We start from the raw sequence: 13,310 nt of genomic DNA on the forward strand, positions 1-13,310 counted from the left end.
TATCATCTCCGCTTGAGTGAGGTCAGGGTACTTGCCACATGCAAGCTCACCTTGCAGCGAGAATGGTCCTCGCCTCGCGTATGCCATTTTAATTAATAGATAACATCATATCAAATAGCGAAACCACAGGCACAAAACATGTCATAACAGCGGGTAGAGGGGCTTTCGGTGTCCACAAGTACAAAGCGCCTGTATTCGCACATCGTAAGCACAAATCAGAAGTCACGTTGTGTCGCAAACGAACAAAAATTGCTTGTGACTGGTGACAAGTAGCTTGCATTCTTGCATGCACTTAGTGCCATCATGTTGTCAACGCCATGACGGTGCAATGCATGCTGTGTCACGGGCACTGCACGTTCTTAGGCTTGCCTCACACGTAACGAAGCTTGAAATATTGGCACAAATCCATAATTGCACGCAGAAACGTTCTATCGGTGGCACGTCAAGTCGACACGGCCTCACTGGCTGCTAGCTGCCGCGATCACTGCAGGCATGCCGTCCAGAGGAACCACCCACTCAAACGGGTCCTCCGACTCCTCCATCTGCAGCTTTGTCAAAGCGCCGTACAGCTCTTCGCAGACCGGGCCGGGTGCGTTGCCTGATCCAAATACGGTGGTGTTGTTCTCGTAAGTGAGCTTGCCAACCGGGCAGATGACAACAGCCGTCCCTGCACACAAGAGACAGCAAGGTAAGGGCCGTCCTCTAGGTTGCAACGTGCAAAGCTCCCGCGAAAATGCGTTACAGAGATATATTCAGATATGAGAACGCTGGAATGATTCCTGGTAGGCCTTTGCTTTGGCATACATTGTGCCAGGTGGGCACATGATATTCCCAACTCATCCGTGCCATAAGTGCTCGCGGCCAGGAAAGCCTGCTGCATTCTCCAAAGCTGCGATAGTGTGCCTCTCATGCTGTAAATGCACTGTCCTTACATCCACGTCTTGTCTCCCGTCCTTCCACACCCAATCCATTTTACGCATCCATCAATGTCCATGTGGATGCGGTAGTGTTGTAAACAGATACATCATCATCAACGGCTGCACGTTGCCTCGAGCTACACGAAGAGCAAAAACGATCCTCCAAGCTGCACCATAGCGACCAACGCCCATGGGAATACGGTGAATTCCTATGAGCGGGCATTGCTATGCCCTTCAGTTTAGTAATAATAATAATAATAATAATAATAATAATAATAATAATAATAATAATAATAATAATAATAATAATAATAATAATAATAATAATAATAATAATAATAATAATAATAATAATAATAATAATAATAATAATAATAATAATAATAATGATAATAATGATACGCCAGCCACACGGCGTTGGCATTGACACGGGCGAGGATGTGGCGGATAAGACCCACCCTCGCGCCTTTATGGAAGGGTGCAGCACCCCACAGGGGCAATGTCAGCTAAGGCTGCCTATTGAAGGCTTTGTTGATGCCCATCTAGTTTTCTCCGCTGCACAACAAGGCCGTGAGTAAGGTTCATCGTCATGTGCACCCACGCACATGACTTCAGTTTAGTACTATGCCCGTGACCAGACCGGTCACGATGTAATAACCTGATACGGCATCACCATAGCCTGATCATTGAAGTTGCCGTGACTGAGCGGCCCCTCAACAACCCCCGACCCAAAACGCACCCGTGGTGAACATTTCCTCGCTGGTGAGCGCTTCAGCCACGGACACAGGCGTCTCCTCCACTGTGTAGCCGCGACTGCGGGCCAGCTGAATCACCGAGTTGCGCGTAACACCGGGCAGGATGGTTCCTTGCAGCGGGGGCGTCCGGATGCATTTTCCCTGCAGCGCACACCTCCGATCGTGTGCTGCTATCCCAAACAGCAAGCTGTCACATTCCCATTCCCATCAAACAATTTCAAGTTCTATGACGCCTTCGTAGTGGCAGACCTTGCAAACACTCGGGCATCTTTTGCGCCCCGGCTTCTTCGTCGTTGTTTGCCAAAGCGACGTTTGACAGGATCCTAGGCAACGCCAACGGCTGGGCTGACCAAGGAGGTCAAACTCCCATCTGGATAACTGCAGGCCTTATCGTTCAACAAAGCCTCTACTGGTCTGCATAGGTTGCTGCATCATCAGGCTGCACGTTGCCTTGAGTCATCGAGCAACATGAAAAGGAACGCAAATGCAAGCCAACGACGACTGCGCCGTATCATTCAGCCACCCCGATTCCCCTCACCCCACGCACACGAGTACCTGGACAGTCACACAGCAGCTCCTCACCAGATCAGCCAAAGAATGATGAACAGGACACGCATGGATCACCATCGTCGCAAGACCGTGGCAAGGGCGTTCCCTCCGGAAACGATGCTGTGCCGTCCACTAAACCGCCACATGGGCATTCGCAAATTCCGACGCTGCCCAGGAATGATTCCGAGTGCCCTATCCTGGGATACCTCGCAACAAACAATGGCCGCAAACTGACGGGCGAGCATTTGACAAACGGAGAGCACTCAGCCAACACATACCTTGACAACAAAGATGTTTGCGGCGGAGAGCTCCTCGAGGTAAGTGTCGGTGCGTGCGTCCAGGTAAACGATGTCGGAGAAGCCGGCGGCCTTGGCACCCTTGAGCGCCAGCAGGCCCGCCGCATAGTTGCCGGCGCACTTGGCCGCTCCCACGCCGTGCGGCGCAGCCCTGTGGTACTTCTCCTCCACTTTGAGCCGCAGGGGGGTGAGCTGGCCCCCAGGGAAGTACGACCCCACTGCCGCCGAGAAGATGACAAAAGTCACCTCCGGCGCTGGCTGCAAGCCCAGCGTGGCACCGGTGCCGATGAGAAGGGGCCTGATGTACATTGAACCCAGGCACAGGGGGGGCACCTGCGTCACTGTGCACTATGAGTCACGTTCGCACGGGCGTCTCTGATAGGTATCGGCGTGCCTGGCCACTTCCCAGACATGAGTGCCGTCAACAATGCCATTCACCCCTGTGGCGCAAGCTGGGAGTTGGCTCGATTTTCCGGTGATCGGGCGTTTGCAGATGCTGGCTGGCTTCAACGTTTTCTGCTGCGCTGTGCCATGAAAGCACACGCTTGTTCGTGTGTGGCCCCATTCGACGCCATGCCCAAGCAAGCACGAACAAGCGCGAGACCACAGGCGTGAGCAATCTGTTTCGTACGGATGCACGATGATGCTGGCAACGTGAAAAAACATGAGTGAACGCACGTGACTGCTGTTCGCCTCCACAAGGGCGGCGACGCCCTCCAAAAAAAGGGCTTCGGGCAAAGGGGGCATGCTCATCCTCTGCGCACCGTCTCGCATGCGCTTCGCATTTTCAAGAGGTCGAAAGAGTACAACGCGACCTTTTGCGCTCGTGAGCGCCTTCATGCCCTCGAAAATTGCCTGGCCATAGTTGAAAACTTGCGCTGCAGGCGGCACGCTCAGGTTGCCGTACGGCTTGCAACCCTCCTTCACCCAACCAGTTGCCTCCGTCCACTTTGCAACATACATGAACTGCAAACACATCGGCGCCTTGAAGACGAAGAGAAACTAGCCGTGTGATTCTGCCCCGGAGAATGTTACCAGAGCTCGTCTTGTTCAAGGTCGCCCGATGGTACCCGCTTGCTCGCAGTCATGAGGACAAGAGGCAAAATTCGCGCTGCGTGAGTGTACAACATCCTGTCACTGAGTTCAGAGTCAGCATACACGCTTCACGGTACATGGCGGACTGCTGTGCACGGCGAAAGAGATGACAACAATTGTCTTGGACCTGCCAAGTACCCGCACTTGGCTCCACATGGACGATAACAGGAAAGCGCTGGACTGTACGAGGGATACACCGATAACATATATCATAGCAGTCCTCATTTACAGCATCTAATGAAGGGATGTCTGCGTGAGAAGAGTCAAGACAGGGAATTCACATTGCATTCATAATTAGCGAGCCCAAGCCCATGAGATTGATAAATACCCGTGCCAAGCATCAATTAGACAAGCACCAGAACAAAATAAATGCTATAGATCTTCGCAACTCACTACCATCATGACGCCATTGTAACGTACCGGTGCAGTGTCCTGCAAGCCAAACTGCAGCTTGCTCCAATCTGGCTGGGAAGTCATCGTGTGGGATTTTACTTAAACTATAATGAGCTGGATCTCTGCAGAATCAAGGAAAAATTCACGTGGAAGATGTATATTCCGTGCCCTGTAAAAACACACAGGGTTTGGAAGGGTCAGCAGGAAAGAGGACGACACAGGAGAAGTTGCTTTTATTCAGATCGGCAAGGTTATCAACATCTGAATATATTATCAAACCATCCACGCGCTGCACGATTCGTCTTGGTACAGTGCAAGTGACCAGTGCACATGCGGAGAAGCGGATTCCCACGTTCGAGACGTCAAGGCATGGGTTGTGACATGATCACACCCACCTGTCGAATCTGGGGTTCTTCTAAACTAATTTGTGTGACATGCAGTTCTTGATAAGGTGTCGATGAATGGAGCTCGCAAATGAACTATGGCAAGCAAAGACTCTACCGCACTCCCGACCGGAATTCAGGGCACAAGCAAGCATGGCAAGCAGAACACATACGCAGGAGCCGCGGAGTAAAGCGCTCGAGCAAGGGCGCAAGGCTTGTGCAGCATGTGCAGCATTCTGACGCTGACAGTGTCTGAAAAACATCACAGTAATGAAGATTACACAGAGCCCGTGATTCAGCCAACCGCTGCAAGCGACAGTTACACCATGGTGTTACACTGGGTTGTGTTGACTCCCGATCTCACAGAACAAACATTAAACCCCATAACACGGGAGATGTTGTTTCTCCCCAAAAAGGTGGGCAAAACGCAGGCAGCCATTGCCACCAGAATACATCGGCACCCCCCACAATCGCCGAAATGTCATGAGGCATCCAGAGTTGGGCTAGGCACTTCCACCGGTTGGCCATGACCACTCAACCAACACCGATTTACTGAAAAATGTCCCTTGGCTCCACACAGGTGTCTCCTGGACGTGCACGCCCTTACACATGTGCTCGTCCCTGCCCCAGGCGGCCAATATGTGCATCTGACGGAGCAACTGACACCGGCCATCGCCACGGTCGGTGCCCCCTAGCTGCCTAGTCCCATGAGCCACTGCAGTGTCCCATGCCAGCCGACATGATCTTGATCACGCCTTGGTATGATCACTCGGCCGACTACACGCACACCTCTGGTCAGACGAACGCTCATTAATCCTGTAACGTGCGACCATCAGCACTCCCTGCCTGCGGCCTACCGTAGTATATCAGCCATTCGGAGAGTCACGCGTCCGCTGGGCAACACTTCCTTAACGTGTCCACAATTATTTTGTGTCATGCGTCACCCTAGGGGGAAAAACCTCCATATGGACGGAGAAATAATAAACGTCACGCGTGACGCTGACCCAAAAAATTGTCCGAGGTGCCTGCGGCACCCTGTACAGTGGCCTTGCTTGCACATGGACCTACCTTGCTTGCACATGGACGAGGGATAACCCTGTACCCTGGCCTACTCATGGCACGCTGCCAGGATGAAAACTGTCATGAATGTAAGCATATATAGCCTACTGAACTTGCGGAAACCACCATTGTTCCAAAATGTGCTGTCACGTACCGTCTGCCCCGTCTGGGGCCGGTTCAGGCATGCAAAGGCAGTCATTGCTGTGTTTCAAGAAGGTGAAGGACATAACAGCTGTTGAAAAAGCCGCACATGATGAGAAAGAATGGAATCGCATTGATGATTACCTGTTTGAGAAACTGGAGAAAGAAGCAGCGCTCCTGGTAGATGTTAGTGACGTTGAAACAGGTGATTGCGCCGTGGTGACCGACACCGATCTAGACTTTGCAATGGTCTCTTTGATATGGGGGTGATGATAACCGTGCCTTGCTTGCACATGGACGATACATTTGAGCATGATTTCACCTGAACTCTTGCAATGGCAGATGCTTGCTCATCACAAATGTACCTCCAAAAAAGTTTCGCCTGCGGCGCTGCTGATGTCAATCTCCTTAATGACGGAGAAATAATGAATGTGACGTGTCACGCTTCGAAAAAAAGTTCCGAATGGCTAATATACTACGGGAGGAATTACAAGCATGGTGCTTGCCCGGGCGGCATTGCGTCGTGATATCAAAAGGCAGCACGTGTCCATGGCAGGTTGTCCATCATTTCAGACTGTACGCAATCCCTCGTGAAATGGTTCCCGCGACCGACGCGCTCGCCCTTGCACAAAACTGTGTGCTCTGGAGCGCACATTGCAGGCCTCATGCCAACCCACAAAACCGAAACCACAAGATTTTGTGAGTGCAGGTGCCTTGCTACTGCTGTTCATCCTGGCTGCTCCTGAACAGAATGTGCATGATCACTGACCAGCCCAACTGGTCGCCAAAAACTAACAAATGTAGCACACGCAAGATGGCTACTTGGGCCTACTGGTATTGTGGGGGCGTGATAGCATGCGAAGGGAGGGCGAAGATTGATCATCACAAGAGTTTTGAGAACCTGTTGGGCTGCTGTGAGATGCAAGAACGATGCAGGGGTGACATGGCTGCCAACCAGGACTGATGCTTTTGCACATGACCACCTTCATGCATAGGCTAATGCAGAATGTGGGTGAGAATCCCAGAACAGACGCACAATGTGCAGAACAAGTGTGCCATCTTGCTAAGTGCCTTTCAACGCTTCATTTTCGCGAGCATTGTCACCCACAGGCATGGGCGCAGGACACACGCACGATGACATTGAAGAAATTTCCCAGAATTCGCGCATTCACCATCTGCAGGTGTGCGTACCTTGATGACAGTGCACATTGGAGGCGGAGGAGGCATGGCAGGGTGAGTCGTGCAAGGGCCGTGGTTTTTATCCGCCTTGGTAAGCTGCAAGGCAGGACAGCATATCAAAATGATACTTATCTACGTTTCCAACGCAAAGCACCATGTAATTTCGTCCACAGCTACCGTCCGTTGTGCGCTCTGTGGCTGTCGTCATCTGACGTAGGATACTGCATCCAGGCAATGCACACAGACATACCTTCTTTGGCCTGTTCTTACGCATTTTCAAGGCACCTTTATGCCTTGGGGTCGTGGCTGCGACAACTTGCACGCACAGGCTGCGGCCAACCGGCCTGGCGGTAGGTGCTGATGTGAACATGCCTTCGCTCGATCACAGTTCGACAGAAGAAGTGTTCAACATCATCGGTGGATTTGGGCCGTGGCTTATCTCCGTACCAAGCCTGCGAGCAAAACGCATTGGCAGGGCAACTTCAAGGCAAGAAGGCCAGTGTCACGTGGCATCTCTGGAGATAGTTTACGCGGTTTGGGGCGTTTCCAAAAAACAGGAAACGTCCAAGCGATGAACACCCCGTGTCACACGGTCTCACGACGCGAAAACTTTCGAATGCTCTATAAGCGTACTTATGAGCCACTCGAGCAGTTTGGCAGGACTCGTAACGTCTTGGGCAGTGTTGGCTTGGCATCATGTTTTTGCATTGTGCATGAAACAGCTCGCTTGGCAAAGCGAGCCAGTGTAATAAAACCACTGGCTTCAAAGGAATTTGTTGCTGTCAAGATGACGCCAGATGTTCGTCCCAGTCCTGGCATATACAAGTGCGGAAAAGTCTGGGAGGCCCGGATTATCAGCATGGGCAAAGCGCTTCTCATCGGATGTTTCGCCTCCCCTGAGACAGCAATTGATGCTCGGTGAGATTCTTCATGCGTTATGCCTTTGTTTCTGTTTTGGATTGCTCAGGTTGTCTTTTGTGATGGCCATCATTATGTGTCTGGCCTTCGTAACTGTTCCGCATGCTCGTGCGCTGTCACAGGTGGACCAACGCTGGCGCGGGTGCAGGAATGCGGTGTTGGCGACCGTTCACATGCCTCCTTTTTGGGAAGAGACATCGACAGACCATGGCAGTCCCGACTTGGCTGCCTTTGTGAGCGCGTTGGGGCAAGGACCAATCGTGCCTGCAAGCACTCTGCTGCACAACAACTCAACATCACGCAGCTTGACAACACCCCTCGTTTGCACCGACACCCCTCTCGCGTCACCTCGGAACGTGCCAAACGCTGTGGACTCTTCATCTGCTGCTTCAACGCCCATGCCGCCACCGGAGCGACACAGCAGGCACCTCCAGAGCATCAACGGCCCCACCGCAAAGGACATCGAACCTCACATGGCAGCAGGAGCTAGAACCGCTCCCCAAGCATGTCCATGCTTGGGGATGCGGCCCATTAGCGTATTGGACGCTCTGGGAATGGCGATGTCGTCAGCAGCTACCCCAACGTCGATGCAGCCATGCGGCACCTGCCAGCCAGCCGTCCCTCAGCATGGGCACTCTGCTCGCATGCTGCCGCTGCATCACGTGCCGCCCTCCAGCACACAGCCGCATACGAGTTGCGCCCCTCGAGCTTCCGGTTGTGCACAAGCAGCTGCGGCAGCTGTCGGCACCAGTGCAGCATCGCCTGAGACGGCAGATTCGCGTCTGCATATGTTAGCAGACATTGCATCTGCGTTAGAGTGCCAACCACGGCACGAGCTTGCAGCAGGGCAGCCTGCGGTGATGACCCCTGCAGTAGTGAGGACGGAAGGCGAAGAGGGACCAGCCGCGGGAACAGCAGAGCGGGGAATGGGAGCAGCAGCAGGAGAGCCGAGTACTGAGGGAAGCCGCGCATGGACGTTGCCTGCCTCGTCCCATTTGGTGGGTGCGATATATCCGGTAGGAGAGGGGGGCGCACCGCAGCCCGCTCTGGGCACATCGGTGCGGAGGTGGCTGGACGGGTCCGCCGCAGCGGAACCCACACGCGAGGCGTCTGCGAGTCTCGCAGCGCCCTCAAATCAGCCAGCCGGTCCGCCCTCGTGCAAGAGCGCCTTCGCGGACGGCACCTCTGGACGCACGCACATCGCAGCTGCAGATCCTTGGAATGTGCAGCCACATCTCCGCCTTCCCCCCCCCCAACTTTCAGCGGAATGCTGCACTATGGCTGCGGCGACAGGTCTGCCACAGTTGAGTTATCAGCCACAGTTGAATACTCCGCTGGAACATGCGGCAGGCGCGGCGTGCCGGGTGCCATCCGTTGCTCCGAACGCTCCGTCGCCAGTGCCGGCGCGCTCTCCAGCCGCTGAGGCTGCCAGTACGTTTGTTGGCAGCGAAGCCAGCCGGGCGAGTGAATCATCGCATGCCGCAGTGGAGAGCACCCCCTCGAGTTCATGGGGGCGCATAGTGGAGCGGAGTGCTATGGCTTCTCGCTCGCCGGAAAGCTTGCACCATGGTGCGCGGTCCAAAGCGGCACTGCCGCGTCAAGATTGTCATCTGAGCCAACGTTGGACGCATGCATGTGCTGCAGCATCTTGTGCCATGAGCCAGCACAGCTTTCTCCCTCGTGATGCGATGTGCCCGCCTCCCTGTCCAGCCATAGTCCGTTGTGGCTTTTCCTTGCTGTGCTAGGTGGCCTTCCTCTGACAGCTGCTCGACGGACTATCTCAATGACTGTCTTGACTTCTCAGCATAAAACTCCTCCCTCATGAAGGAGGAGAAATGACAGACAGTTGCTGGCCATGGAAGCTGGCAAGTCGCGTCTCGAGAGATGAAGTTGTGCAGGCTCCCCAGTAATCAGCTCCACCCAGTACCAACACCAAAGCATGCAACTTGTGAGCTTCCAATTCAATGTCATTGCTCATGCATGATTATAGCATACACGAGATCGATGTTGCCCAAATTTACCTGATTTTCCAGCTGCTAATTAGCAGAGTTTTTACCTGAAAACAGAGCACGTGGTGCAGAGAGCAACACCGGCATGCGCGACCACGGACTGCCGAAAGGCATCTCCGTGCGGCCAGCAACGGGCAAGTTTGAGTGCAAACTTAGAGTAGCAGGCAAGCGCCACTACGTCGGCGTGTTTAGCAGCGTTGCCGAAGCTCTCCAGGCACAGCGTGAAAAGCGTCGCGCCCTTACTGCGGCCTGTGCACCCAACGGCTGCTCAGAAGATGCCGCAGGTGTCAAGGAGCGCAATACGGTAGGCCTTCAATAAAGCATACATAAATCATCAAACAATGCTGATTCGACATGCAACCAGCATACGCTTCTGTGCAGCCCTAGCCGATCACGGGGGTGCAGCACTGTGCTGAGTCTCAATGGCCTCCCTTTCTTTTTCGAAGTTGCCGGCGGTTAAGCTGTTGTTGAGAAGGCGCGACAGATTCTGGTTGTGCTTCTGCAACTGCAAGTTGGCGTGTCCCCGTTGCACGCGCTCTGGCAAAGTTTGCCCCTGAGCGTGCAAATGCATGAGTGGTTGATGATGATTCACCAGGTCACATCCGACACTCACCGCAAAGCCGGATGTAGATAGTTTCAAGTGTCGAGTTGGATTTGCCATGGATGTCACACCACCGCATCCACGCTGACTTCGGCAACGCCAAGCGCGAACGGGTGGCGTATCCTCGACAACACAGGCACCGGCGGCTCTGTGCCCAGGTTGCTCTTGGCTCCCATGATGAAGCTTACATGCAGGTGAAATTGCGTTACATGGGGAACTGATAACTGTATCCCTGAACATACATTACCATCTGGGGCAGAAAAGCGGATCGCACCCCATTCTGGCAAAGCACTGATTGACATATCAAGCCAAGCAACAGAGTCTGGGCAGCAAAAACTAGGTGCCGTCTTAGAAAAGCAACCCAGTGCAACTCAACTCGTGACATCGCACAATACCAGACACATCTGAGGCAATGGACCACCCTAATACAAGGCGTGCTGCCTTTAGCCTCAACACAGTTGCTCAGTGGCTCGTGTTTTCAACGCCGATGTGCTGCTTGCAGGTTCCCGGCACCCGGCGGCGAGCCAACGGGCGGTGGGAGGCGCAGGTGGTGCACCAGAAGGTGCGGCACTACCTCGGCACGTATGACTCACCGGAGGATGCGCTCAACGCCCGCATCACCAAGCTGCAGGAGCTGGGTGTCCTCGTGCCAACGAGGTTCGCCTACAAGGGTTTTGCCTCGCCGGCTGGCGGCCGATGAAAGGCAGAGATATCCCGCCAGTGGCTGGTGTCGATGATGGGTCAGGGGGCCCAGGCTGGAGCCTCGTTGCAGGTCCACAATCTGCAAACGACGATTGTTGCGTTGAGCTTTTCCGTCGGCTGTATGGTCCTGCATGGACGCTCCCCCCCGCCTTAGTGGAGGTGGGGGACTCGCTGGGCGCATTTTGCCAGCCATGCTCAGATTCGTTTTGTGCCTGTGAGGTTTGAGCTCGCCATGTACCGGTGATGGCTGTTTTGCACGTGCCCTTGGTACGCGCTGCGGTTTTGTTTCAAGGGCACACTACCATGTGGTTGTTGTCCCTGATACAGAGGCACCCCTCGCCAGGCTGGACGATTGCAGTACAGACCCTAAATTTGCTGATACCGATGTGTTCTGCTGGCGCTGCTGATCGGTCATGGGCGCACATGGGTGATCACTAATGCAAGCAGCAGCCTCTTTGGGTGGTGGTCGCAGGGCACATATAGGGCTGATTTACATCTTATGAACAGCTATTACAGCCTAGTTAAAGGGGCTTGGACTTCCATGTGGTGCCGAAACTGGGTGCACGCAAAGGGGGCAAAAAGACGTAGGTGCTCTCAGGCGGTGCTTCTCATCAAAGGTGTAGAATACGTACAAGTCCTCGACCGCTACGCGGTCTCAGCTCTCACAGTATGCTTTCATTAAACTCGGTTGGACTACGCGTGTGAGCTCGCCTACGTCCCTGTGACTACGCGTTCCTGTGAGAGCGTCTTTCGAACACATCCGACTGTGTCGGTTCCGAATGCTGAATTTCTGTTGTGTTTTAACAATACGACATGCGGCAATACAACCCTCGCTGTTCGAGTACCGGCGTAAAACAGGTTGATCTTGTCTCTAGAGGGGGGGTGTGGGGGGGCGCCAGTGCATACATATTCTGTTGCGCGCGCTCTCAGCTCCAATAAGCGTGCATGTGCGCTTGATCAGAACGACGGTGAGCACAACACTCGCCCGTTCCTTGCCCATGATTTGGTCTGTCCTTGAAGCGGGGGGCGCGGGGGGGCGCAGCGCCACCTGCAAGGGCATATACTATATCCCTCCACGGTGCATTGCAGGAGATTTGAGTTCTACAGTTCTAGAATACGTATCACTGTTGAACATGTCTGGCAGTAAAGATGGAAGGCGAGTGCCGTGTGTGTACGTCATTGGTGAACAGCTTGTCGCTGAAATTAAGCGACAGCGCCTTGGGTGTTTTGCTATGTGTAGAGAGTTTGAGGCCAGGTTGACGCCGCTTACGGCAGCCGGACGTACAGCCACTGTAATCCTCAGCCACCCTTTTGACATTTGCAGCATGTCAATTCCTGCAAGCCCAATCTTGGATACTAGTACACATTGCTCGTGTTGTTCGCGTATGGCAATGTATAGATATTTGCTTGGTAGTTGCTGACACGGTTTAGGTCCATTGATGCCCCACCTGGGCTTGTCATGCAGTGCAGTGCACCAGAAGAATGGTCTGGCGAGTAAAGGGACTGTAGGGTGAACGCAACCTGCAAGATGTGCAAGGCTGGTGTGCATTCAGGAATGCCCTCTGCGCAAGCACAGATGGTGGACACCCCCCCTCAAAAAATTAGTATAATCACATAGGCGCTCGATGAGCACCGTATCAGCGATTAAACTGAACAGAACAGATACTACACATGATCTTAGCCAAAAGGCCGAGTTCGGTATGACTAATTTGCTTGGGGCGGGGTGGGTATGGGGGTGCATGCGCTTCCCTATTGTGATGAATTCAGGGCGCCGTATGTCCACGTGGCATGTGCACGTTCGCTGGGCGGGGCGTCGTCACGTGAGGCAACTTACTTCACAGGACACTATTTCAAAGATAGAGAAGAAAAATTATCTGAAGTGTCCTCATTGGCATGCCGAGAGAACCTGAGAGCTTGGGAACCTGTGAGGGCGCACAGGGGAGTCAGCTGAGCACACCGTTTGCTTGAACAGCGAGTCGCTCCTCGCAGCACAAAGCACGCTTTCACCTTCGCCTCGGTATAGTTCCGAGCGATTATTGCATGCAAATTGCCCTCCATGCGACCAGGCAGGAAACGCCCGCCAAGCACTAGTGAAGATGTGCAGCACCTTCCAAGGACACGGATCACAGTCCATTGCCCAGTCGAAAGAGCACAGAAAAACGGACATGAAAGCATAGAAGTATTACAACGTGTGCATTAAATTTCTCTCGAACCGATGATATTGGCCAATCATTGGTCCGTCTTTGCGTCTTGCTTGGCAGTCACGGCAACGCATGCCAGATGTATCTTTTTACAACACTACCGCATCCACAT

General features: G+C 53.6%; 1 protein-coding gene and 1 non-coding gene across 2 annotated transcripts; both read right to left on the reverse strand.

The window, feature by feature from the left end:
- Positions 1-458: 458 nt before the first annotated feature.
- LOC149808875 (branched-chain-amino-acid aminotransferase 5, chloroplastic-like) lies at positions 459-4,089 on the reverse strand. The gene is made up of 5 exons (XM_089995120.1): positions 4,033-4,089; positions 3,196-3,483; positions 2,500-2,850; positions 1,657-1,813; positions 459-667 (listed from the first exon to the last, which is right to left on the reverse strand). Exons 1-5 carry the CDS (start codon positions 4,087-4,089, stop codon positions 459-461), a joined length of 1,062 nt encoding a protein of 353 aa, XP_089851246.1.
- An 8,413-nt stretch (positions 4,090-12,502) lies between these two features.
- Positions 12,503-12,699, reverse strand: LOC149808876 (U2 spliceosomal RNA). Its single transcript, XR_016430005.1, has one exon. It is a non-coding gene; the product is annotated as a U2 spliceosomal RNA (small nuclear RNA).
- Between the last annotated feature and the right edge of the window lie 611 nt (positions 12,700-13,310).

This window comes from Nuphar pumila, unplaced genomic scaffold (genome assembly GCF_984573655.1).
Source record: "Nuphar pumila unplaced genomic scaffold, dmNupPumi1.hap1.1 HAP1_SCAFFOLD_2065, whole genome shotgun sequence".
In the NCBI taxonomy this organism is placed as follows: Eukaryota; Viridiplantae; Streptophyta; class Magnoliopsida; order Nymphaeales; family Nymphaeaceae; genus Nuphar; species Nuphar pumila.

What these genes read in the sequence shown, in the direction of transcription:
- LOC149808875 (XM_089995120.1), bottom strand. Translation starts at nt 4,089, where the DNA reads ATGACTTCCCAGCCAGATTGGAGCAAGCTGCAGTTTGGCTTGCAGGAC. An exon ending in TGGAGGCGAACAGCAGTCAC is followed by an intron (nt 2,851 to 3,195) that starts GTGCGTTCACTC and finishes ACAGTGACGCAG; the next exon opens with GTGCCCCCCCTGTGCCTGGG. An exon ending in CGAGGAAATGTTCACCACGG is followed by an intron (nt 668 to 1,656) that starts GTGCGTTTTGGG and finishes TCTTGTGTGCAG; the next exon opens with GGACGGCTGTTGTCATCTGC.